At 42.3% G+C, this 26,198-nt stretch overlaps 1 protein-coding gene across 5 annotated transcripts in view; it reads right to left on the bottom strand.

The window, feature by feature from the left end:
- The window catches only part of Ipcef1 (interaction protein for cytohesin exchange factors 1), a 178,637-nt gene that overhangs the window by 47,007 nt on the left and 105,432 nt on the right, over positions 1-26,198 (bottom strand). For all 5 annotated transcript variants that reach the window (XM_045158521.1, XM_045158519.1, XM_045158520.1 and 2 more), the window contains 2 exons: positions 7,275-7,348; positions 5,103-5,174 (listed from right to left, as the gene is read on the bottom strand). In XM_045158521.1, the coding sequence (XP_045014456.1) occupies positions 5,103-5,174; positions 7,275-7,348 (146 nt within the window). The remainder of the gene's footprint in view (positions 1-5,102; positions 5,175-7,274; positions 7,349-26,198) is intronic.

The following is a 26,198-nucleotide window of genomic DNA, read 5'->3' as shown; positions in this document are numbered from 1 at the left end:
ATAGGTGAGTTTTACAAGAGAACTGAGGTGAGCCACCAGCCAGAATATTTGATATGTGTTTGAAATATATTTGATCTTCTAAATATATTAGCATATATCTCCTCTGTGATTCTGTGTTTGAAATTTTTTAGCAACAATCAAAACATTTGTCATTGAGTTTAATCATTTCATCATATTTTTAGGATTCTTAGTAAGGTTAACTTATTTCAGGAAAAAATAAAACAGAAACCATTCATTTTTAAGTTAGGAAAATAGTTGCATCAGCCAGTAGGTCTGGCTACACTGTGAAAGTTACTCCCCAACTTTGGAAAATTTCATCTCCTTGAAAACGTTTATATAAGGTGAAAATTGGCAAGGTTCTCGCTACTGATATTTTTATTCCATTAATAATGAATTCTCCAGGGGCCAAGTAAGACTGCACCAACACAAGGACCCATTCATGCCACAGGAGACCGCTGGTCAGACAGCCTGACCAAAAACAGCAGCTCGCGGTTCAGTGGGCGTCTCTGACTCAAAGAAACAATCAGCAGGGCCACTAAGGGAAGACGTCAGGCATTCTCCTCTGGCCTCCCACATGCACCTGGAGCACATGTTTCTGCTCACACATCCACTGTGCATGCACACACCACACCAAACAAGACAGACAGACAGACAGACAGACAGAGAGAGAAGTGAATCGAAGACATCTGAAACAAGAAAAGGCTACTCTAAACTCCTTTACAGAACATGAAAAGCAACAACATGGGCTGGAGAGATGGCTCAGTGGTTAAGGCACTTGCCTGCAAAGCCACAAGACCCAGGTTCAATTCCCCAGTACCCACGTAAAGCCAGATGCACAAAGTGGCACATGCATCTGGAGTTTGTTTGCAGTGACTGGGAGGTCCTGGCACATGCATTCTCTCACTCCCTGTCTGGCTCTCTCTCTCTCTCTCTCTCTCTCTCTCTCTCTCTCTCTCTCTCTCTTTCTCTCTCTCTCTTTCTCTCAAACAAATATATAAAATATATAAAACTTTTTTTAAGTAACAAAGTGAAAGCCCAGTCCTTCCTCCAAACTTATTTCCTTTCCTTGCTACCATGAGCTACTGTCTGTAACCAATTATTGGACTCTTATTTAACAGTTTTCTTCAGGACCACACATCCTTAGCTAAGAACTTTAAAAAAAGGAAAAAACAAAACTCCATGCCAGTACACAAAATCCTCTATTTGTGGCGAAAGACACGGATTCATAAAAGACACATATTTTCAAATGAAAGAAGATGACAGATGTTTGCTGGGAGTGTGTTGTGCATTCACTTGATGAGAATGTGTGTGTTGGAAGAACATGAGTGTTATAAAATCGGTGTATAAAACAAGAACATTTTCCCTACAAACACAGCCTGAGAAAAAGGCAGTAACTCACATTTTCCTTAGAAACCAATTCTTTTCATTCCTCTTAATTACATGCCCCTCTACCTACAACTTGAATGCTACACTGAACATGAGGGGTTTCTATTAACCCTACTTACCTTCCATTTTATTATCCTTCAGAGAAATGTCACCACTCAGAAATGTAGCTACCCAAGTAGGTATTCACCGACGACAGACCCAGCATTCCCCACCCCAACCTCTGCACCTCCCCAAGTCATTCTTTACTATCTTAAAAGAGTGAATCAATAGAAAAGCAAGATTTTTGGGTGCTGTGGCAAAACAAATCTCTAGGTATCATCTGTGTAATCCTGTAGGAGGACGAAGTTGGCTTGGTGCTCCAGAGAGATATTGCTTTGATTGCTAATGGGAGAATCTTTCAGAGTAATAAAATCCTATAATGGAACCATGAATGTGTTGTTGGTTTTGTTGTTTTGGTTTTTAGAGGTAGGGTTTCACTCTAGCTCAGGCTGACCTGGAATTCACTATGTAGTCTCAGGATGGCCTTGAACTCAGAGCGATCCTCCTACCTCTGCCTACTGAGTACTGGGATTAAAGACATGCACCACCACACCCAGCTTGGAAACACGAATATTTTTAAAAGCATTTTAGGGCTGGAGAGATGGCTTAGCAGTTGAGGCATTTGCCTGCAAAGCCTAAGGACTCATGTTTGACTCTCCAGATCCCATGAAAGCCAGACACACATGCACACAGGGGGAGCATGAATCGGTTCAATTGTAGTGGCTGGAGGCCCTGGCGAGCCAATTCTCTCTCACACTGTTGCTCTCTCACATTAAGCAAACGTGTTGGGGGCTAGAAATGGCTTAGTTGTTAAGGTGCTTGCCTGTGAAGCCCAACGACGCATGTTCGAATCTCTAAGTCTCACATACGGAGACACAAAGTTACGCAAGCGTGCAATGCCGCACATGTGCACAAGGGGGCGCACACATCTGGAGTTTGTTCACAGTGGCTGAAAGGCCCTGGTGCACCCATTCTCTCTCTCTCTCTCTCTCTCTCTCTCTCTCTCTCTCTCTCTCTCTCTCTCTCCCTCCCTCCCTCTTTCTCCCCCCCCCCCCCTCATTGAGCTTGCCTCAAAAAAAAAGGCATTTTATGTTCAGGTACAGAAAAATGGGCCTTGTAACCATGAGTGGTCAGATGAGCAACTTAAAAATTTGTGATTTAAGTGATAATGAAAAGCATAAATATCAGTGAAGAGATTGAGAAGCAGTGGTAAAGGCATGTGAGTTCAAATTTTAGTGCACATCTAGCTTGCAAGTCACAAAAGGAAACACTGAAGGAATTTCAAGTAAACTCCCAGCTCTTTACAGCAGAGACAGGCAAAGAGATCTTGACCTTGGTCATTGTGACAGGTGCTGGTTTAGTAGCCTGTGCAAAGAAAGCATATCTATAGCTAAAACTCACGCAACATCACCTGTTATTAAATAAGAACCTGGGGCTGGAGGGATGGCTTAGCACTTAAGGCATTTGCCTACAAAGCCAACGGACCCAGGTTCGATTCCCCAGGATCCACGTTAGCCAGATGCACAAGGGGGCGCACGCATCTGGAGTGCATTTGCAGTGGCTAGAGGCCCTGGCACACCCATTCTCTCTCTATCTATCTCTTTCTCTCTCTGTCTATCTGTCACTCTCAAATACATAAATAAAATAAAATAAAGAACCTGCAAAAGGAGAGCAGAAAGCCTGAAGGTAAACAGACTGAGGACGGAAACAAGAGCTGAGGAAGTGTAGGGATAGGGAGTTAGGGAGCTGAATAACCTGGAAGTATTAGAGAGCAAATCTATGTGCAATACAGGGATTCAGATAATCACGTACGGGTTTAATTTTTTATTGAATGAAAAAAAAATGCAGTTTGTCGTGTGGCAGAAGAAACTCACTGGTAACAAAGCACTTAGAGGGACTGCTTCTCGCAGACACGCCGCCCTCACTAGGGAGAAGAGCGCTTTGAATCTGGTGGGAGAGATGGTAACAAGGAAAAAGCACCGCCAGTGGAGAAGCCAGGGGCAGCAGGTGACTGCTGGGCTGAAGGCGGGTGTGGGGAAGCACAGTCTCACTGCCCCTAAAGGCCAAGGAAGCCATGCAGCCCCCGGTGGCGGCTCAGCTGCAGGCTGGCACTCTCCTTCTGTGACGGTTTCTACTGATTGTCAACTTGACCCAACCTCCAATCACCTGGGGGGTGGGGGGCTCTTTCAGAAGGCGAGAGCTGGCTAAAGGCTAGCGTGCATCTCCCTCTGGGTCCTCGCTGTGGACTGCGTGTGAGCAGCTGCTTCAAGTCACCACGCCTCCACGTCCACGAGAACCCGCTTCCTGGAGCTGTCATCTGCAACAAGCTCGCTCTTCCTTGGCCAGGCATTTGTGCCAACAACAACAAAGAGATGAATCCACCATCGCAGGGCTCCTGCCACAGCTGGGAAAGAGCACTGTCCATTTCTAGAGGGAGGGATTGCCAATCAACAGGACCGTCCCCAGCGTAATACAAAGGAGGAGTGCCAAGAGGCATGACATTTTTAAAACCTTTCATTTTGTGTATCTGCTCTTATTGTTTTTTCCTCCTCAGATGTTTGAAAACCTAAGGGGGAGGAGCTAAATTCAGGAGTCATGTGGAAACAGCTTCTCTCTTTAGCTAAGTAAACGAAGAACATGTTTGGATGAAACAGTTGCTGATCTCTCGCCTTATGTCTAGCCCAGGGTGTCCCAACGTCTGGGAAGCCATTGTTTTCTCATCCGAAGAGACGCGGTGAGACGATCGAAGTTGGGGCAGCAGAGGAGATGGAGCGGAGAGGAGCAGTTAGACAGAGAAACCGAGAAGACCTCAAAAGAGGGAGGGGTGTGTGTGTGTGTGTGTGTGTGTGTTGAAAGGTAGTTTCTATTTTCTTAAATTTTCTAAAGAAAGAAGACAGAGTAAAAGTATATATGTCAGATAAGCTAGAAATTTTTATGTGCAAATTAATGTTCCAGCATAAGCCCCATGAAAGAAGGAATTACAGGTAACATGTGTGTTTACTCTACCATCCTACGTCTGCTTCAATGAGGCACATAATACCTCATAAACCTATTTTGATGGATATCTGATGGTAATAAGCAGCACTGAGATCTCAGCAAATAGGCCTTTATACAGAAGGCCCTCTGATGCCTTGCCGGCACACAGACAGCCTCATCCAAACAATGGCCTGTGTCTAAACCAGGATGAGTGAAGCACACAGACTTCAACAGAGCAAGCAGAAAACCGAGGTGACACTTTAGGTATAGATGCCCTTGAAGCAAGTGCTCGGATGACACGTGGACGGCTGCTAAGTCCATGGACCCCCGTGCCCATCACAGAGCTCAAAGTTCATGCTGCACCGACGTGGCCAGAGCTGCACGCTACACTCAGGTCTTTCTCCTGGTGATGCTTATTCTCCTCTTAATATATTCTCATCATAATTTCTGTCTACTCTTTGCTCAACATAGTGGCTTCCCCCAGAAGAATGTAACTTCTTCTGTTAATAGCCATTTGGATGCATGGAGTGACCCCAAACACCTTCAAATACTAAACAAAAAGCAAAATGCTTTTATTGCTGCTAAAGGATACTTAAAGTGCCAAAAATAGCACAATAATTGATAGGAACACTGGCTGGAAATTCAAGCGCCTGACCAGTTCATTCTCCCGAGCACTGGCTTTACTTGCGTCCTCGACTTACACACTCATTTCCTGTGAATTCTCAGCTGCAAAGAAGAAAGTCTTGATCTGCGTGTGGTTGATCTTAAATGCGCTAGAAGGGAAGAAAGCGCAAACATGGAAGAGTTAGTGTTTTAAAAACTTATTGTCACCTTAAATACCAACTATCCAGGCCCTATCTCATGTAGGGAACTGAAGAACAGTTTATCTTGACAAGAAAGAATCTTAACTAGTTGATGGCATACATTTTATAACTACAAGTGTAGTTTTTTTCACTTGCTAACTGCTTCATGATATAGATACAGTAAGTGAACATTTACAGCTATTGAGATGCAACATTGAAATATTCAGATCAACTCCTTCAAACAAAGCATTTATTCAACTTCAGTAAGATATACAATGGGATTTTATTTATAGGATGATAGTCTGAGATGGATCTTTCAGACTTCACAATTCATGAATAGCTCTAAGACAATATGAATAAAGGGAAAATACAAGGTGAATTTTAGCTTAAAGCAAAATTATAACGCACTAAAGTTAACAATGTATTTCTACTTTACCATTCACACTGGAAGGACAGAGGTGTATTTTTTAATAACCAATCAAAATCACAAGCATCAAACACAGCTGACAGAAGACAGGGCACAGCAGTTGCCTGTCAAAGAATGAACACTGGGCTGAGAGGTGGCTTAGTGGTTAAGACACTTGGCTGTGAAGCCAAAGGACCCAGATTTGGTTCCCCAGTACCCATGAAAGCCAGATACACAAGGTGGCACATGCATCTGGAGTTCATTTGCAGTGGCTGGAGGCTCTGGCATGCCCATTCTTTCTCTCTCTCTTTCTCAAAGAAACTTTTTTTTAAAAAAAAGAATGGGGGGCTGGAGAGATGGCTTAGCGGTTAAGCGCTTGCCTGTGAAGCCTAAGGACCCTGGTTCGAGGCTCGGTTCCCCAGGTCCCACGTTAGACAGATGCACAAGGGGGCGCATGCGTCTGGAGTTCATTTGCAGAAGCTGGAGGCCCTGGCGCGCCCATTCTCTCTCTCTCCCTCTATCTGTCTTTCTCTCTGTGTCTGTCACTCTCAAATAAATAAATAAATATTAAAAAAAAAAGAATGGGGCTGGAGAGATGGCTTAGTGGTTAAGCGCTTGCCTGTGAAGCCTAAGGACCCCGGTTCGAAGCTCGACTCCCCAGGACCCACGTTAGCCAGATGCACAAGGGGGCACACGCATCTGGAATTTGTTTGCAGTGGCTGAAGGCCCTGGCGTGCCCATTCTCTCTCCCTCTCGCTCCCTGGCACGCCCATTCTCTCTCCCTCTCTCTCTATCTGCCTCTTTCTCTGTCTGTTGCTCTCAAATAAATAAATTAAAAAATATATTTAAAAAAAAAGAATGAACATTAACTCTGGTTCATTCTGTTCTAACAAGGAAAAAATCAATTGTCACAACTAATACCAGGGGTCAATAGGAAAATGCCCCTTATAATAAAATCAGAGAAGACATCAGAGAAAGAAGAAATAATAAGGTGAGAGAGGACTTAAGTGCAAATACAGCAGGGTTCTCTCGTGGGAAGAGCACGTGACTGCAAGTCCAGACCCCCGAGTACAGAGCCAGCTCACCCTGGGCTCTGGGGTGCTCACGAACTCTCCTGGCTCCGTCCTTCTCAGGGAAGGAGGATGATGAGATGGAGAACACCTTCTTCCCATCAGTTCATGGGTCACTTGGACTTACACTACAGCCAGGTCCAATCCCATGCTTTGGCATTGGAGAAATCACCAGCAGTGCTGCTACTGATAACACCAGGAACCAAGATGAGCTAGTCTTACCCGAGTGTCTGTAACTCTGTCAGGTAAACTTTGCTTGGGACTTTTAGCTGTTTGTTCTTGACAAGGTCAAACTTTAGATTCGGATCCCCTGCTATCATGAACAGGACACTCCGTATTTCAAAGGCATCACAGACCACAGCCCCAGGGGCATGCCACGCCAAGGCTGAGTGGGGTTTAAATCCCATCTGCCCCCTACCCTGAAACGCTAAAACCTGAGAGGTTAAATATGCCTCGGAGTAGTTACGACGCCAACCACAGGGTTCAGACTGCTCAGACACTTCAGTGGTACCTTTGCCCACCTCCAAATCACCCCACATTGCAGACGGCAGCCATCCTGGCCCAAAGGTTTATGGAAACTAAAAGGCCACTTACTGTTTCTTCTTGCATTCGGATGCTCTTTCCACCGTGAAATCGGGCAGGTTGACAAACCCATCAGCTTTCTCTGCCTGAAACAAATTCATGTCACATGTAAGATTAAATGCTTCTGCCCTTGATCCCTGGGGGAAGGACTGACGGAGATCACGGAATAGAGATGGCAGAAGTGAAATAACGGCGAATCACAAGTCCTCACCCCGTGTCTGCATTAACTGACCACAGACTTATCTCAGACATAAGTTTATGAAGGAAATTAACATCCTTCTAATAAGGCACCAGACTCTTTTCAAGAGAAATGAAATGACACAGCTTTACAGATGGTCAACATTGCCCCTTTCTCATCCTCATAGAAACCATAAAGTCAACCCATTCATGGAGTCTTACTTCCTGCTGAGCCCAAAGACATCCGAACATCATTCTCACCCTAAGATTCTAGTGAGTCAGAAGCACGAGAAGCAAAACTTCATTAGCATCCCTGAGGTAGGGTGCAGAGCCCTGACCTTGGAGCCGGCAAAGCCACACTGCTATCATACAGCATCCTCTTGCTGATTGCTATGACTTAAATGAGCCCAGAAAAAAAACAAAACATTTCACAAACACCCCACGAAAGTTATTTCCTCCCCAATGTTTAGGGGATTAAACCATGGCCACAACTTACAAAATCTCGGATTCATAATTGATTCCCATAAAGGAAAGACCAGGAAAGAATGGCAATATTGAGAACACAGAAGCCATATTGTGTTAAGTCACCAAAAAGTTCACAGGAAATGTTATGAGGCCTCCACCTCTCTGTGAATCTTTTGAACTATATCTTATGGTATATTACTTATATCTTATGACTAAAGTTGAGATAATCCACAAAGAAGGTAAGCCATTTGTCATAAATAAATCCTAATCTTTCATCCATCCTAGTGCCTCTAAGCAGAGAAGTGACAAGACTACATATAAATGAGCTGGTAATTATTGGGAAATAAATAAAAATCGATTTTGAAACTGTGATTTTCATTTTAACAGCTAACTAGTAAATATGTCCCATGGAGTCCCTCATTCACTTAGTCCCTCTATCTTTCCCTCACACTGACAATGAGAGAACAATTAGACTACTAGTTTTCCAACTCCATCCCCTTTGTCTGTCTCCTCCATGCCTCTATCTAGTTGTGCACCTACAATGCCATTCCTGTAAGAAGAAAACTCAGTAGAGTGGGCACTTGTTTTTCTAAATATAAATACGCATATGTATATATATATACGCATGTATATATATACGCATATATGGATAATGTATCTCTTGATGAGCTGCTATCTACTAGATGGTGGCTTCACCAATCTTATCTCAAAGAGAACATAAGTATTTAAAGAACACAGGATGCGTAAATCAACATTTGTCAGCATTTTATACAGTGCACAATACTTTCATGTGGACTTGCAATTAGCATTACATGAAAGTATAATTTTTGAAAACTGGTCACTTGTATCAACTCCATTCACAACAGGCCAAATGTTAAACTATTCAAAATGCCCATCAATGGATGATGGACAAACACATGGATATACCCATATAGGGGAACAATTCACAGCCATCCAAGCATGAAATGCTGACACAGGGCATGCATATAAATCTTAACGTTATTCTATGAGATAGATATCATATAACCAAGACCACACATCACAGGACTCCGTGTATACGGAGTATGCAGACAGGAAAAGTCATAAAGACAACACAAATACATATATTTTCAAGAGCCTGGAGAATGAGGAATTGGGATTGTAAAGGGAATGGGGTTTCCACTTGGGAATATTTTGGAAGCAGTTAGAGAAGGTGGCTATACAGCAGTGTGTATGTACTGAATTGTCCCTGGACCACTGACTTTAAAATAGTTATTGTTATATGGACTATATTAATAAAAGCAAATGTTACTCTAAGGTGTTTTGTGTCAATTCCTTTAACTAGTTCTGAGGAAAACAATCATTTATACTCACCACTAGTTTCTGCTTTCTCCTCAGACTGATTTCTAGGGTAACTGTTCTAGAAAACTTCCATGCCAGGAACCCCGAATGCTTTTAAGTGTTTAAGTCCCATGCACCTTTTAACTCAACTCTCATAACCGATAGCACGGTGCACTCCCTCCTCCTGGAGTGGCCTCCTATCTTGATCTTCCTGGTGGGCATCACAGCTGCTCACCTTTCCTCTAACTTCTCCTTCCTCTCTGTCACCCGTTGTCTCCTTCTCTTCCTTCAGTGACCACACTCCCTGGAGTTCAGTCTAGAGATCAGCACTCTTTCCAGTGCGGAGCTGTCCATGGTGACCAGTCACACTTTTATAGCTTCATGTATCACCATTATACACACACACACACACACACACACACACACACACACACACACACACACAATCTATAGCTGGAACTGAGATTCAACCCTGAAGCTCCTAACCCTGACTTCCAACTGACTCATCCACATGCTCACATGGGCATACTGTTGGCTCTCCAAGAATGATAAACCCAAAGCCCAGTTCACCATCTTATCCCACAGTATGCCTCCTCTTCCTTCGGTGCCCCCTGCTCCAACTGACAATCTACTGGGTTTTATCAAGATGCAAAGACACAAAGAGAGAGATTGTTCAGACATTCCTAAATTCCATCCCCGCTATGACTTCAATATTTCCTGTCTCCACCAAATGTTATGCTGGACTTTAAAAGACAAGTCATTCCGAGGAATTAATGGCTTGTCTCGTGGGAGTGAATTCTCATTTTCTGGGGATTGGCTTGACTGTGATGAGATTGGATTGCCGTAGTGGAAGGCACTCCACATAGCGAATCCTTTCGCACATCACCGTGACCTGCTCCTTCTCCCTCACCACCACAAAATGGGCAGTTCACGTGAGCAGATGCCAGCACCACGCACTTGGGCCTCCACAATGTGAGCAAAACAAATAGCTTTTATATCAATCAACTGGTATTTTGTCATAGAAAAAGGACCATGATGTCCCCTTCTTGGAATTCTTGCAAGCAAGCAAATCTGTCACTGCGAGATTTTCCACAGGCTTTTAGTTCATCCACTGCCACCTCCTTCCCATCACTAGTAGCTTTTTCTATTTTGTTATTAAATTTTTTTGTTTATTTTATTTATTTATTTGAGAGCAACAGACAGAGAGAGATACAGAGGCAGAGAGAGAAAGAATGGGCGCACCAGGGCTTCCAGCCACTGCAAACGAACTCCAGACACGTGCACCCCCTTGTGCATCTGGCTAACATGGGTCCTGGGGAATTGAGCCTCAAACCGGGGTCCTTAGGCATCACAGGCAAGTGCTTAACTGCTAAGCCATCTCTCCAGCCCGCTTTTCTTGAATCACTGAAAACTCTCCGAAACCATTTTTTTTCTTCCTTCTAATCCTCTCCTTCCATCCAACATAGCATAACAGTCAGATCATAGTTCCAGAAAATGACTACATGACAAGCATGCATCAAGTCACTTCTCTAATTAAAATCCTGCATGGATCCCAGGTGCTCTTGAATAAAGCCTAGGTACCTCCCCAGAAAGCCCTTGATGATTAAAACCCTAATTAATTCCACAGTTTCATCTTCTCCAATGTCCCTGTCCTTTACTCAACCAAAACACAAACAGAAAAATGAATACATAGAAAAACATACAAAAGCCCATCCAAAATTGAGGCATACGGGGAGACTCAGGAGGTGGTCCTGTTAACAAGGTGTTTGCTGCACAGCGTGAGGGACCCGAGTTCGGACTCCAGCACCTACATGAAAGCCAGGCGTAATGATAAGCGCCTGTAATCCCAGTGCTGGGAAAGCAGGGACAAGAGGATCTCTAGGGCTTGCTGGCCTGCTAGATTAGCCAACTCAGTGCACCCCAGCTTGTGAGAGAAGCTATCTCAAAAAATAAGGCAGAGCCGGGCGTGGTGGCCCACGCCTTTAATCCCAGCACTCGGGAGGCAGAGGTAGGAGGATCGCCGTGAGTTCGAGGCCACCCTGAGACTCCATAATGAATTCCAGGTCAGCCTGGGCTAGAGTGAGACCCTACCTCGAAAGCAATAATAGTAAAGTGGAGAGTAACAGAGAAAGACATGTGACACAACCTCTGCTTTCTATGTATGCACCCATACACACATGTGCCCACACACATACACACAGGCACACGCATACATATTCACCACACATATTTACCTATGAAACAAGGCTAGGGACATAGCTCAGCTGTTAAAGACACTTGCTCTGCAAACCTACTGACAGGAGTTCTGATCCCCGGCACCCAACTAACGCCAGGCGCACAGTGGCACACACATCTGAAATTCCATCTTGCCTGATCATTTCCTCTCCTGGACACAGCACTGGTCCCTTTGTGGTAGTACGTCCTGAAGAAAACGAGATGATTCAAGATTCTCCTGTACTGGGAGGCAGAGTCAGGAAAACCTTGCAATCTGTGGGGCAGCTGCTCTGGCCTTCCCACCTGGTAAAAAATGATAGAGACCCTACCTCAAATAAGGTGTATTGAGAGAACCAATGCTGCAATGCTACTCTTGAACTTCCATACACACACTTGAGAGATACCATCTTGATACCTCCCCAGTATATCTTCTTCTGATAAACAGAGGCATTCTTTGTCATTACTCTGTGTTCAGAATCACAGACAACTGTCTCAAAAATGGCCCTTGTTTATTTCACCTGCAAAAAAAAAAAAAAAAAAAACTTCAAAAAATGACCATCACAAAATGGCTGAATTATGAGGGAATGACAACCTTCCTTTTGCCCTCCTCTTCCTCCTCCTATACTTTCTGATCACCCCTCACCACTTCCAGTATCTAAAATAACTTACTGGAATGGTGCCCTTCCCCTTTAGTGACTCTTACTTTTCTAGGAAGGTACTTGGCAAGTTATGAATTGGGACCTGCACAATCCCTCGGAATATGAATGCTATTAAAAACTTGTTCTCTTTGGCTGAGGAGATGGCTCAGTGGTTAAAGGCACTTGCTTACAAAGCCTGCCAGCCCAGATTCAGTTACCTGGCCCAGGTTCAATTCTCCAGTGCCCATATAAAGCCAGATGCACAAAGGGGTGCATGCATCTGGAGTTCACTTGCAGCGGCAAGAGGCCCTACCATGCTCACACTCACACTCTCATCCTCATTCTCTCTCACAAAAATAATACAATAAATAATTTAAAATAAATAAAACACATTTTCTCTTGCCAGAAGTATCTAACCATCCTTTGGTCAATGTGTAAATTTGTCTTACCAAATCTAGTCTTAAATTCAGAAGCACACAGCACTGGTCCCTTTATGTATGTCCTGAGAAAATACAATGACCTCCTTCCTTTCCACAATTCAGCTCATCTACCTCCCCAGCATCTCTCACTTCCTCCATCTCCGTGAGCATCATGAGAACTCACTGTCAAGACCAGAGTCATATTTGTATCAAAACCAATTGGTTTCGCACATCCCCAAGAGGAGCAAAGCTGCTGATCTTCCTTCTCATGTTCTGAGTCGCCTGTGTTCACCTCTCCCTTAAACACTCGGCATGCACCCACTGAAGTCCTCACACGTTCATGTAGTCAACAGAGATCTGCAGACCCTCTGCATGCCGCCTATGTGGGCAGGAAGAGAAACAGTAAGATCGACGTGTCCTCACAAAAAGTACATCTCGTGTTGAACAGGGTAATTGTGTGGAAAAGTGAAGTCGACCAGTGGAAAGGGGTTTCGGAGCGTGGCCCTGCGGCTCCCTGGGTGTCCTGACCTCCACTACCTCACCCTCTCGTGTAAGTTTCCAGGATTCCACGGCTGGAAGAGCCGCTCCCCAAGTCCTGGTCATGCTCCCTCTGGTCTCCCTCCAGCATCTCGGGTATGGTGATGGTTTGAGTGTGACATGTCCCTCATAGACTCATGTGTTTGAAAACTTGATCCCCAGCAAAGTGGCTGATGATATTTGGGAAGGTTCTGGAACCTTTATGGGGGTAGAGCCTTGCTGGAGGAAAGGTGTCGCTGAGGGTGGGGCTTGAGGTGTTCCAGCCCAGCCCTGATTACAGTTGTCTTTTCTCCTTTTCTCTCTCTCCCTCCCCTGCCCCTCAGTATTGGTGTGACAACATGACGCTGACACCCTGTTGTTGCCGTGGTACACTCTACCCTCCGGAACTTCCAGCCAAAGTAAACCTGCTTTCTTCCATACGTTGTGTCTGGTCAGGTATTTGATGTCAGAAACAAGAAGTGACAAATTCCAGTAAGCTTCCTTCACAGTCCTTCTTGTTGTCTATCTACTGCTCCAATAGGAAGCAAATATCTTGTGGAAAATAATTATGGCATGTGTCTGTGTGTGTGTGTGTGCGTGCGCGCGCACGCATGCATAAGCATGTGCGTTTTCTTTACATATAAGGTTCAAAACAGGTGGGATAAATGAATGTTATGAAAGGCTAAATGACAGGAATATGGTCTTTTTGGAAAACAGTTCAGCAGTTTCTTAAAAGAACACAAACATATAATTACTGCACAAACCAGCAATTCCACTCCTAGGTCTCTACCCGAGAGAAATGAAAATGCATGCCCACATAAAGATCTGCATGCAAATATTTGTAGCAGCATTATCCACAGAAGCCCAAAGCAGGAAACAACCTAAATGTCCATCAACTGGTAACCAAACTGTGTGAGACGCTTGTAGAATAGGAAGTTACCAATATGAGAAAGGAACCAATGACCAGCACACGCTAAACTATAGATGAGATTTGAGAATACTGTGCTAAGTAAAGACACATGATATAACACTTATTTTACGACTCCATTTGTGCAAAGTCTATAAAGGTGGGATGTGAGGGCTGGAGAGATGGCTTAGCTGTTAAACACTTGCCTGTGAAGCCTGAGGACCCTGGTTTGAGGCTCAATTCCCCAGGATCCACGTTAGTCAGATGCACAAGGGGGCGCACGTGTCTGGAGTTCCTTTGCACTGGCTGGAGGCCCTGGCACACCCATTCTCTCTCTCTTTCTCTCTATCTGCCTCTTTCTCTCTCTGTCTGTTACTCTCAAATAAATAAAATAAACAAAAGAAATTTTTTTTTTATTTATTTATTTGAGAGTGACAGACACAGACAGAAAGACAGATAGAGAGAGAGAGAGAGAATGGGCGCGCCAGGGCTTCCAGCCTCTGCAAACGAACTCCAGACGCGTGCGCCCCCTTGTGCATCTGGCTAACGTGGGACCTGTGGAACCGAGCCTCGAACCGGGGTCCTTAGGCTTCACAGGCAAGCGCTTAACCGCTAAGCCATCTCTCCAGCCCAAACAAAAGAAATTTTAAGGTGGGATGTGAAAGAGTGCTTTCCTGAGGTTGGGAGTGAGATTAATGGTGATTGGGCATAAGGGATCATACTGGTAGAACCAACCTAAAAGTGGTTTGCTATCATGGTCTGATCAGTCCACACATTTGAATAAGGGACCTCTTATGACACAACCAATGTGACTCAAGAAAGTTGTGGTTGCAAACACGAGATATAGCAAATGTCTGGGAAATAACACTTGTGAATGAATTCCATTTTATGTGACACTGAAACTTGGAAAAAGGTAAAATAGGAGTTTTTTTTTTTTTTTTTTTTTACGGTGACAACCCCACTTTTGACTATTATTGGCCCTGACTTTCACATACACTGAGTTCATAGTCACCATATTCTATAGTTAAACTTTTTATGCATTCAAGTTTGGATCGTAGGAATGTGAAACATAAATATTTTATATAAATTAGCCATGCTTCTGACATTTTAAAACTGAAACTAACGCGGGGCATCAAATTTTAATGTTTAAATAACAGACTACAGAAGCTTTTTAGAACAGTGAAGTGTTGTGTATTTTTATAGTGGTGGATACATGCCATTATGGTTTTATCCAAACACACAGTATGTTAAGCATAACGAAGGAACCCTGACAGAAGCCATGGATCGCACAGTATCTGTCTAAGCAGGTGCCAAGGTAAGTTTGTCAATTGTTATAAATGTGCTGCTCTGTGGAAAATGCTGATAAAAGAGGCTGAATGGACAGGGTGTCTATGCTTGTACAAGGACCCAGAATCACTAGTAGATCTCTGCATCTTCTGCTCAAATTTGCTAGAAACCTTAAAAAAAAACACCTAAAATAAAATTATTTAAAAAATAACCAAATTTATGGAAAGATAAGTCAGGAGGATTGCAAGTTCAAGGCAAAACTGGGCTACAGAGCAAATTCAAGGACAGCTTGGGAATTTTAGTGAGACCCTGTCTAAAACAAAAATAAAAAACGAAAGATGGGCTGTTGCAGATTTTTGAGCAGGTGCAAGAACCTAGGTTTCATGTACCAGTATCAAAGAATTCTAACTTTGATTTATAAATGCAAACATAAATATCCATTGTCATAATAACAATAAAGTTTATCTTTGAATTTGTCATGCTATAAATACCTTTGCACAATGGGCAAAATTACTTAATTTCAGATGTCAAAATATAGAAGGCTGATTGACAAAAATAATAGTGGCATATTTCCACAGCTACATAAGGCAAGAGATCAAACCAGAAGAAAGTGAACTGTAATATGTGACTTTATTAATGAATTTAATAGTTAAAAGTAAAAATAAGGTTATCCATCTTCAATTGAACTCTATTTCTTTTATTCCAAGAAGCCTATTTTTTTGCCATTAAACAATTGTAAAATCAAAAAGTACCTTATCATCTGTTCTATTTTCATTGTAAAGTTTGCTATTGTTGTTAATATGTTGTTAAATAAACTGTGGGTCTTAATTATATGTTTAATTTGAGAAAAAATTAGATTAAAACTCTGTAATATGCTTTTGTGTTTATAAGTACATATGGATTTATAAGCCTGACTCACTTTAACCAAATTTAAGTGAAGCTACCTAAATTACTACCAGAAACTGAAAAACTTTCCCTGTCTCCAAATACACCCATTGCTTTTTGAGTTCTTCCCTGATATCTCCCACATGCTAAAGAGCAAATTAAGATCTAAGCACAGCTCAGGCAGTGTAGAATAGTTGTTGCCACTGAACTTTCAAAGCACACTCAGTCTGGTGACCACGAGGAAAATCTGAACACCATTTTCTCAAATATAAGCCAGAGGCAAACTGAGATTGAAGAAGAGATAAAATCAATTGTCAAGTTCAAGTTTGGCAGAGTCAGTTTCACACAAAACAGGTGGAAATGCAAAATGAAATGAGAGAAGCTGGGGCCAGGCTAGAGAAGCACGCTTGCCCTTTGACTCAGAGCCCCACTTCTGAGGTTTGCCCTACACAGCTCTCTGAGGATTGGCGTGTTGGTATGAGCTATGTGGTACTATTTGTATACAGAGAAGAATACAAAGAACAGCCACAAACCTGGCACTGAAAAGCTGCTTTTGCTAAAAAGCATTGACTCCTCACTTGGGTCCACACAGTAACTAAAATCAGATGGAAGCTTGTCACCTCGGAGTCTGTTTTTTGCCTGTCTCCTTCAACTTTGGTCACCTGCTTACCTCTGCAGGTTGATGTACTATTCTTTCAAGGAGTGTCTCTCTAACCTATCTCGTCATCCCTCAAGTCGAAAGGGACAGAGACAATTCATCATCCTAAGTCTTCAGTCACCTTGCATTCCAGGAAGAGCAAAACTTCACAGGGTATACCATCCATCCCAGATGAGGTCAATTATTCATTAGGACAAGGCTGCCCCAGGAGCAGAAGTGATCTCCTGAGAGCCAGATTGACCCCTCAAGAGGTGACAGTGATAAGAACTTCTTTGAACCACCTTGCAGAACCAGAACTGACAAAATGATCAACTAGAACTGATTAATTATACAAAACTCTTACCCGCGTCCCATTTCTTTTTCCTTAATTTAAACATAAACCTTACATTATTGCTCCAAAGATTGACTTAGAATCACTGGACCCTTTTACCTATTTCTCTTCCTAATGTGGCCACATTGAGGAAACTTACTCTTGTCATTTGTCACAATTACTTGTCTCTTGAATTGATATATTAAGAACAGTTGGTTTGGTATAATTGATATATTAAGAACACTTGGTTTGTTGGGGCTGCCAAATACCATAGTTTGACCCTAAACACTCCAGTTACACACACATCTCCCATCAGGGAGCAGTTGAATAAACTGTGGCATCAACACACAAAGAACTATGAACAGTGACATACAGACATACTTGGAGTGCTCTCTAGAACAGAGGAAGGGGAGATGTGAGACAGAGTGTAATACACAGAGCTTGTAAAATTTGTGCAAGAAGAAGAGAAGCGTCATAAACTTGCTGTGATGGTTGACAGGATTTAGAATGACCAAGAGAACAAATGTTTGGTGACCTCTGTGAGAGATTTTTCTAGACTAGATTAGTTGAGATAGGAGAACTCACCTGACCCATGGGCAGTTGTCTTTGTTCCTGAACTGGATGAAACAATGAAAGCTCGCCAGGCCTTCATCACTCATGCTTCCCTCTACTTCCTCCCTGCTGATGTGATAATGTGACTCCAGCTTCTGCTAAGCTTGCCTCCTGCCTTGATGGATTCCCCTCAAAACTATAAGCCCAAAATAAACTTGTTCCTTCCTCAAGTTGCTCTTGGTTGTGTATTTTATCCCAGTAATGACAGTGACTGACACACTTGCCTACATTGATATATATATAAAAGAAGGGCTAGAGGGATGGCTTAGTGGTTAAGGCATTTGCCTTCAAAGCCAAAGGACACAGGTTCAATTCCCCAGGACCCATGTTAGCCAGATGCACAAGGCAGCATACTCGTCTGGAGTTTGTTTACAGTGGCTAGAGGCCCAGGCGTGCCCATTCGTCCCTCTGTTTCCCTCTCTCCCTCTCCCTCTCCCTCTCCCTCTCTCTCTCTCTCTCTCTCTCTCTCTCTCTCTCTCTCTCTGTCAAATAAATAAATAAATAAAATATTATTTAAAAAAAAGAAGAAGTAGAAAAAAGAATTCCAAGAGTGGGGAAGGAAGATGGCGGAGGAAGGCAAGATTTGTAGAGACTGGAGAATCACTAGGGCTCATGGACAAACAGCATTACAGGGTTGAGGGAGACCCAATCTCAAGGAAGTGTGCAGAGGTGTGTAAGAAAAGGCCATCAGATGCTCTCCCCTGGCCTCCACATTCATGAACATGGGTGTGTGCATCTGCACACATATGTGCATATACCACACATAAAAAGATAAAACAACATTGGAATCAAGTGAATGAAAGCAATTACATGGAAACATGAAGATGTCACACACACATACACACACACAGCCCGTAATGAATGATTCTAGAAGGACCCGGAGCACAGGCGCCTCGTGATTCATGATTAGTAGAATGTGGGCTCAGAAAGGACATAGGAAGATTAACTTGTAAACCACCTCCATTCTGCAGGCATCAACTGGGCCTGAGGGCAGCACGCGGTGCTTGCCAGGACTACATTGTGACAAAAGCTACAGGACACAAGAAAGGGGGCTTTTTGTTTGGTTTATTCTTTCATCTACCCTCTTCCTTCCTTCTTCTTCCTCCTTCTTCTTATATGTATCAAAAGCAGGCTTGACGGTGAGAATGCTTGAAACCCTTTTAAGAATATAATAATTTTGAAAAACACCAGATAAGTGCTAATGCTGAGCACGCTGCACATACCAGTGAAGTACTATTCAGAGGGAAATAGTCGTTTTCTGAGTATTGGAACTCATTTTAACACAGTTATGAAATAAGGAAACTGAACTGGGGAGGTGGCTTAGTGGTTAGGGTGCTTGCTCTCTCTCTCTCTCTCTCTCTCTCTCTCTCTCTCTTTCTCTTATACACACATAAATAAGTGAATTTTTGAAATAAAGTAAAATAATGTAATTGTATTTTATTCATAAGATGACAGAACTCAGGTCAGGGCTCAGAAATAAATAAGTTTAAACTTGAGTCAGATCTTCTATCCTAACCAAGAACAGAAAAGCAAGAATAAGAGAATCCACAGTCAACACAAAGGCACAGCAGAATAACGATGGATTTCAGCAGAAATGTTGCTCGGTGAGCCACTTACTGTGGTATTAGACAGAGCACATGACCTCTCTGAGTCCTAGTAAAAATGTAGACATGCCAGATTCTTGAGGCTAAATGGAGCCAGTACCAATGTACACATACCATAAGGTCGGTAAACCATAAGAAATATTTTAAAAAATATTTTCTTTAAGGCTTAAGAAATTCAGAAACAAAACAGAAGGAATGACTCAGAGACAGAGAGAGAAGGGCAACGGTAATGAGCTTTCTGACTCAGTCTTTTGTCACGGATGGAGCCCTGGAGGGGATGCTTCTGTATCTCAACATTTCCTTGTCATCTTTGCATTAGCCTAATGGTCCTTCAAGGTGTCATAATGCCCAAAAGTGTACTAAGATCTTCATACATATTTCAGGTGCACATTGTTGAAGTTGGGTTTATCTAATACTATATTAGAAATATAATTATATTTTGATCCTGGGAGAACCTCTTCTTTAAAAATACCTTAAAATAGATATTCTACATGGAAAACATTTGATAAGTGCTTCTGGCTAGTAAACAAACAAACAAACAAAAGGCCATTAATTTCCTATGGAATCCAAGATGCCCCACATTGATTCTAAATATAAACCAAAGCACTGCTGGTGAGAATCGCAATGGTTCTGAGGATGCTGGGCCTCAAGCTTGGAGACAGTGACGGGCTCTGAGGCAGGACACCAGTGGTAGATGATGTTGCTGGTGATCCAGTACATCTCCTGGTTCTTGTCACCCAGGGTTCCCTGGCCAGACATCCCACTGCAGGCAGCTGCATCTTTTGCTGGAGGGCTCCACTGACCCCTCATTCCACCCTCCCACCTACGTAGCTCTTGACTCCCCACTGATAAGGCTGGTGCTTTTAAACACCCCAGATCCCCGGACGCCTTGCTGTTCAACGTCCAGACTGTGAGATTTTTCAGAAACACCGAAATTCCCCTGTGTGGTTAACCTTTTGTTACTGCGGTCATCATTTTCTACTCCCCACTGTCTCTCACTCATTATTCCCTCTCCAAGGACACATGGACCTCTGGATTTGTGGGTTCCACATCCATGGACTGAACCAACAAGATTTAAAATATTCAGAGAAAACAAAAACATGTCTGTACATGTCTATACATCATTGAGGACAAAATATTTAATAAATTGTGCATATCATTTACATTGTCTTGGGTATTATAAGTAATCTAGACGAGATATAAAATATACAGGAGGATTGTAGAGATTATATGTAAACACCACTCTATTTTGGGTTTTTTTTGGTTTTTTTGGGGGGTTTTTTTAGCGTTTAAAAGAATCTTTATTGTTTTTCTTTTTTTTAAAAAAAATTATTTATTTATTTATTTGAGAGCGACAGACACAGAGAGAAAGACAGATAGAGGGAGAGAGAGAGAATGGGCGCACCAGGCTTCCAGCCTCTGCAAACGAACTCCAGACGCGTGCGCCCCCTTATGCATCTGGCTAACGTGGGACCTGGGGAACCGAGCCTCGAACCGGGGTCCTTAGGCTTCACAGGCAAGCGCTTAACCGCTAAGCCATCTCTCCAGCCCTTTATTGTTTTTCTTAACATGTGCATTACAGGAAACAAAAACACAAGCAAAAAGCAGCCATCCAGTCACAGGCAGTCCGGTTGGACATACACGCCTGAATCTTGCATGTGTACACACTGCATTCCATTTCGGGAACTGAGACGGCACAGAATGTGTCATGCTTTCCCACACACTGCGAATGTTCACCAACTCAAACATTTTAAGCTGCATGAGTATTTTGATAACTAAATATTACATTCCAATATTGGAATTTTGTACTAATAAAAATAAATAATAATAAGTAGTTAATTCTTTTGAAATCATAGTCAATATAACACATAATCTTGACATGGCATAACATACATTAAATCTTCAAAGAACTTTCCAGTCTCTCCAAGCTGTTTGCATGAGTTTCATGAGTACCATTAAGGTGCTATTCAAGAACAAATAACAAAACTGACTCAAAAATAGGGACTAGGCTGGGCGTACTGGCGCACGCCTTTAATCCCAGCACTCGGGAGGCAGAGGTAGGAGGATCGCCTTGAATTCAAGGCCACTCTGAGACTGCATAGTGAATTCCAGGTCAGCCTAAGCCAGAGTGAGACCCTACCTCGAAAAAAGAATAGGGACTAGACATTTTTCCAAGTACGTCTAATAAGCACGAAGAGATAGTCATGGTCTGTAGTCCTTAGGGAAATGCAAACCAAGGCCACAATGAGATATCATCATATCATACTCACTAGGATAGTGATTACCCACAACAAATACATATACAAATAAATGCATCCTGATAAGGGTGCAGGGAAACTGAAACCCTTGTGTGCTATTAGTGGGAATGTGACTAAGGACAACCACTGTGAAAGACAGGATGGCAAGCAATTAGTGCCTTCAATAATTACAAATAGAGGGGCTGGAGAGATGGCTTAGCTCTTGAGCACTTACCTGTGAAGCCTAAGGACCCCAGTTTGAGGCTCAATTCCCCAGGACCCACATTAGCCAGATGCACAAGAGGGCGCATGCGTCTGGAGTTCATTTGCAGTGGCTAGAGGCCCTGGTGCACCTTTTTGTCTTTCTATCTGCCTCTTTCTCTCTCTCTCTGTTGCTCTCAAATAAATTAGAAAATTTTAAAAAATTTAATTACAAGTAGAATTGCCACACAATCCTTAAAATAGTTTTATTTCTGAATATGCATTCAAGAGAATTGAAAGCAAAGTCTCCAACAGGCTCTGTGCAGGTTTCTGCACACAGGAACCTACTCCACAACAGCAAATAGGCAAAAGCACCATGGATGTCCATCAGCAGATGTTAATGGATAACCAGGTGCAGTGCATGGATACCCCAGAAAAGCCTTAAAAAGAAATAACCTAAATCATAAAATAATAAAAGAAGGGCTGGAAAGATAGCTTAGTGACTAAGGGGTTTGCCTGCAAAGCTAAAGGACCTTGGTTCGATTCCCCAGGACCCATGTAAGCCAGATGCACAAAGTGGTGCATGCATCTGGAGTTCATTTGCAGTGGCTGGAAGCCCTGACATGACCATTTTTTTTTCTCTCTCTCCCTCTTTGCCTCTCTCAAATAAATAAATAAAAATAAAGCATAAAGAAGAATGAAATCAAAATATAAAATAAAAATGCTGATATGCCGCAACATGGCTGAAACTTGAAGACATTACATTAAGTGGAAAAGCCCATCAACATAGATGGAATAAATATTATTATGATGACACTTATATAATGGACCTAGAGTAGTCAAGTTCATGGAAACAGAAAGCTATGTGGCAGGTGCCAGGAACAAGTGGGAGAAGGAATAAAGAGATAGTTGTTTAGTGTGTTGAGTGTTTCAGATTCACAATAGGAAAATGGTCCTGGAGATGAATGGTAGAGATGGTTGTGTAATAATGTGAATGTATTTAAATCCACTTAATGCTTAAGATGGTAAGTGTTAACCATGCATACTTAAAACAACTTTTTAAAATATTTTATATTTATTTATTTATTTGAGAAAGGGAAAGAGGTAGAGAGAGAGAAAGAGAATGGGCACGCCAGGGCTTCCAGCCACTGCAAACAAACTCCAGATGCTTGGGTCACCTTGTGCATCTGGCTTATGTGGGCCTTAAAGAATTGAACCTGGGTTGGCTTTGCAGGCAAGTGCCTTAACTGCTAAGCCATCCCTCCAGCCCTATTTAAAACAACTTTTTAAAATCCTTATTTGTCACTAAAGAAATGTTAATTTGCCACCAACATTTGAATAAGCTTCAAAGTGGGGACAACGCAGAGCCTCCTGTACTATTGATGCCACTCTCTCTTTCTCGGATGGCAACCTTCTCTCTGACTATCTCTTTAGCAGAGGAGTATGCCAAGGCCCAGAGCAGGTGGCTGTGGTGTCAAGGGGTTACCTGCCTTCTGACTCTCAGCCCATGACTTTACCATTCTCGTGTGTCTTTCTTGAAGACGATGTTCCAAACATGTTCCCCTAAGTTCTGACCCTTTAAAAACACTTAATCTAAAAATAAAAATACTTGACTGCAAAGCTTCTTTTTGAAGTGTGTTGAAACATACTGTGAGGAGGAATAAATACTGCAGCATGACAGATGAGCTGATCAACCAGCTTGTGGGTGAAAGCAGCTGCCACTGGCCCTCAAAAGAGCTCATGCCAGAGGGGCAAAATTCTTCACATAAAGACTTCTCAGAAAAAGCCGCAGATTAAAGCAAAAGTTCAGCTCATCTCATTGGCCACTTCCTCTACTGCTGCAGAAATGTATGCACCCCCTCACCAGTACCTCCAGCTTCACCTTACCTCCTGCCCTAGTGGATAAAGCAGTGCGTTAAAGAACACCCGACGCCCAAGCCTGCGCTAGCGCTCTTGGCTGCTCGCTAGAACTGGACGGTAAGACACTGTGGCTGGACCCTCCACGGTCTTCAGTAGCAGAATGCTGAGGACATCAAACAAGAGCTGAGCCGGAAACCTCCTCCCCGGGGGCTAACTGTTACAGTTCTAGAAAGTGGTATGCAGGCTGCAATGTCATCCACGGTCTTAACCAGAAGTGGACCCTTCAGACTACACAAACTGACCAACCATGCAAGGTGTGCACACAGACGCAATAGTGACATTGCCATGATAGGGGTAACCAATACCTTTCGTATTGGATTTGCTCCACGGGGCAGAATTCACACGTGGTACTGAAAATCTAGTCAAAAGCCTATGGCTAGAAAGGTCATGAACACTGGCTTTGGGGGGAAAGGAGAGGGGAACTATTAGTGTTTGGCTAAGTAGCTACGTTGTACCCATCAAGCTGTCCTCTAACAACTTAGGTTTATGTTCACTGATTCATTCACTCCCAGCCTTTGTCACAGGGCTTAAAATTATTTCTCACTCAGGATTAGTAGGTATCTTTTCAGAATCTCTAGCACAGGAAAGTCACCAAAAGAAACCATTTTCAAGTATTTGAAACACTTTAACCCAGTTCTTCTGAATCCTAAAAGCACAATACCCAAACATGTTTCTGCGTAAGCATGCCTAAAATTGCTTTTCTTTGTATATATCCCTCTTGTGACTTGATCTTACTTTAACCTGCAATCAGTGACCTCGAAATAGCTCAGAATCAAGTCAAGATAGTGTTCTTGGTCAAAGTTTACTTAGAGAAAAAAATGGATGCTCAGAGTTAACATCACTGATCTCCCTGTCAAGATATACATATGTTAACATGTATATACATATATTAACATTTATACCCATTAATATTTATATGTAGCAATTCCAATTTAAGTTAGTGAGTAGGTGTTTGTGATCTTCATTTCTTATCAGTACTTTGCAAGCATGTTAGAAGTAAAGCAATCCTGATTTTAAGGTTGGCAAATAAAGCTATATTTTATAGTCCATGAATGACCAACTTGAGATCTACTGGTCACTGACATATCATATCTTGCCTTTTGTAGACCATCAACAAAACACCTTCTCACTCTCTTCTCTAACACATATTCTAGGTGGGAAAAAAAGTTTCCCAGTTTTTATAGCTATTTGAATTCTCTTCAACAGTGTTAAACACTGGAATCATGTTGAAGATACACTCAGCAGCTGGTTTTTAGCTAAGACAATGAATGTAGAATTCAGGTAAATTATAACCATATAATTTTCATCATCTTAGAGCCTTGTTAAGGGACTATGAGGTTCTTGATCATTTTGTGAACAGGTTGATATAATTAATTGATAATTGATGGCAAAATTACGTAATTTCCTCTCAACAAACATGGGTGTTTCTACTGCATCTTCTGCCCCTAGGGTCCACAGGAGCTCATACAAGTAGAGCATAAATTTACCACTGCTTGCATTGTGGCTAATAAAAGAAAACACAAATATTTTCCAGCCTAAGACAAATTCATTTAGATATTTTTTCCAAAATTTATATTTCAAGGTGTGATTTCTTTTGAAAGGTATGAGAGAAAGACACTTTCTTTTCCAGGTAGAACAAATTTGTTGTTTTCATTAAGCTGAAAGTAAAGTTCTCTATACTCTCTGAAACTTTCCAGACCTTGTCTCATGAATAAAAAAATTCTGGCTTTCAATTTATGTTTTTCTACAATGGTAAATTCTGCCCAGGCTACAAAATTATTAGATCTTTGCTATAAAAGACTCTCATGAAACTGACACCAAGAAAGAAAAAAAAAAAACTACCTTCCAGATCTAAGGTCTTCTGAAACTCACCTGTCATGGACATGCAGTTATGATGAAAACAGACAATGTAGCTACAGTTATTTCAACTCACAGATGTGTGACCATTCAGAAATGAGGGACAAACAGACAGGTGGTCTCCTCAATGGATCGAAAGGTCTACACAATGTATATTAATCCAACTACTAGCTTGCACACCACAAGAGCGTACCTAAACTTTGAATGAAACAGGGCTGGATAACTTACCCAGTGGCCCCATAGCTCTGTTGAACTTATGATACAAAAGCACAAATGGTACCTATAAGTATTTACTTTACCAAAAAAAAAGCCAAGTTTCTATCATTTTATACAAAGAAGTCAATACTAGGCAAAACAAAAATAACTAAAAAATAAATGACAGTTAATTAAAGCTTTTTCTTTCAATTTTCATTTCATTTTTCCCAGGCTCCAAAACTAGGAAATGATTCTCATTTTAGCCTCAGATTTTATTAGAGTTTGAATCCAAGAATTCACTTCAAAGCCTGCTTTGTGCTATCTCCTAAGTGGGTTTCCAACAGTTCCCTCATTTACCATGCCATACCAATATTAGAATGCTTCATATGCCAATTCGTCTGCCAGCTCAAGGACATGTTTGGGCTCCCCTACTGCCTGCTGGGTCATATCCACAGCCCTGTGAGGAGTGTCTAGTCCACCGTTTTCTGGGCTCAGTTCACCTCTATAGAGAATC

The sequence above is a fragment of the Jaculus jaculus genome, chromosome 9 (assembly GCF_020740685.1).
Source record: "Jaculus jaculus isolate mJacJac1 chromosome 9, mJacJac1.mat.Y.cur, whole genome shotgun sequence".
In the NCBI taxonomy this organism is placed as follows: domain Eukaryota; kingdom Metazoa; phylum Chordata; class Mammalia; order Rodentia; family Dipodidae; genus Jaculus; species Jaculus jaculus.
This window is presented reverse-complemented; position numbering and strand designations above follow the sequence as displayed.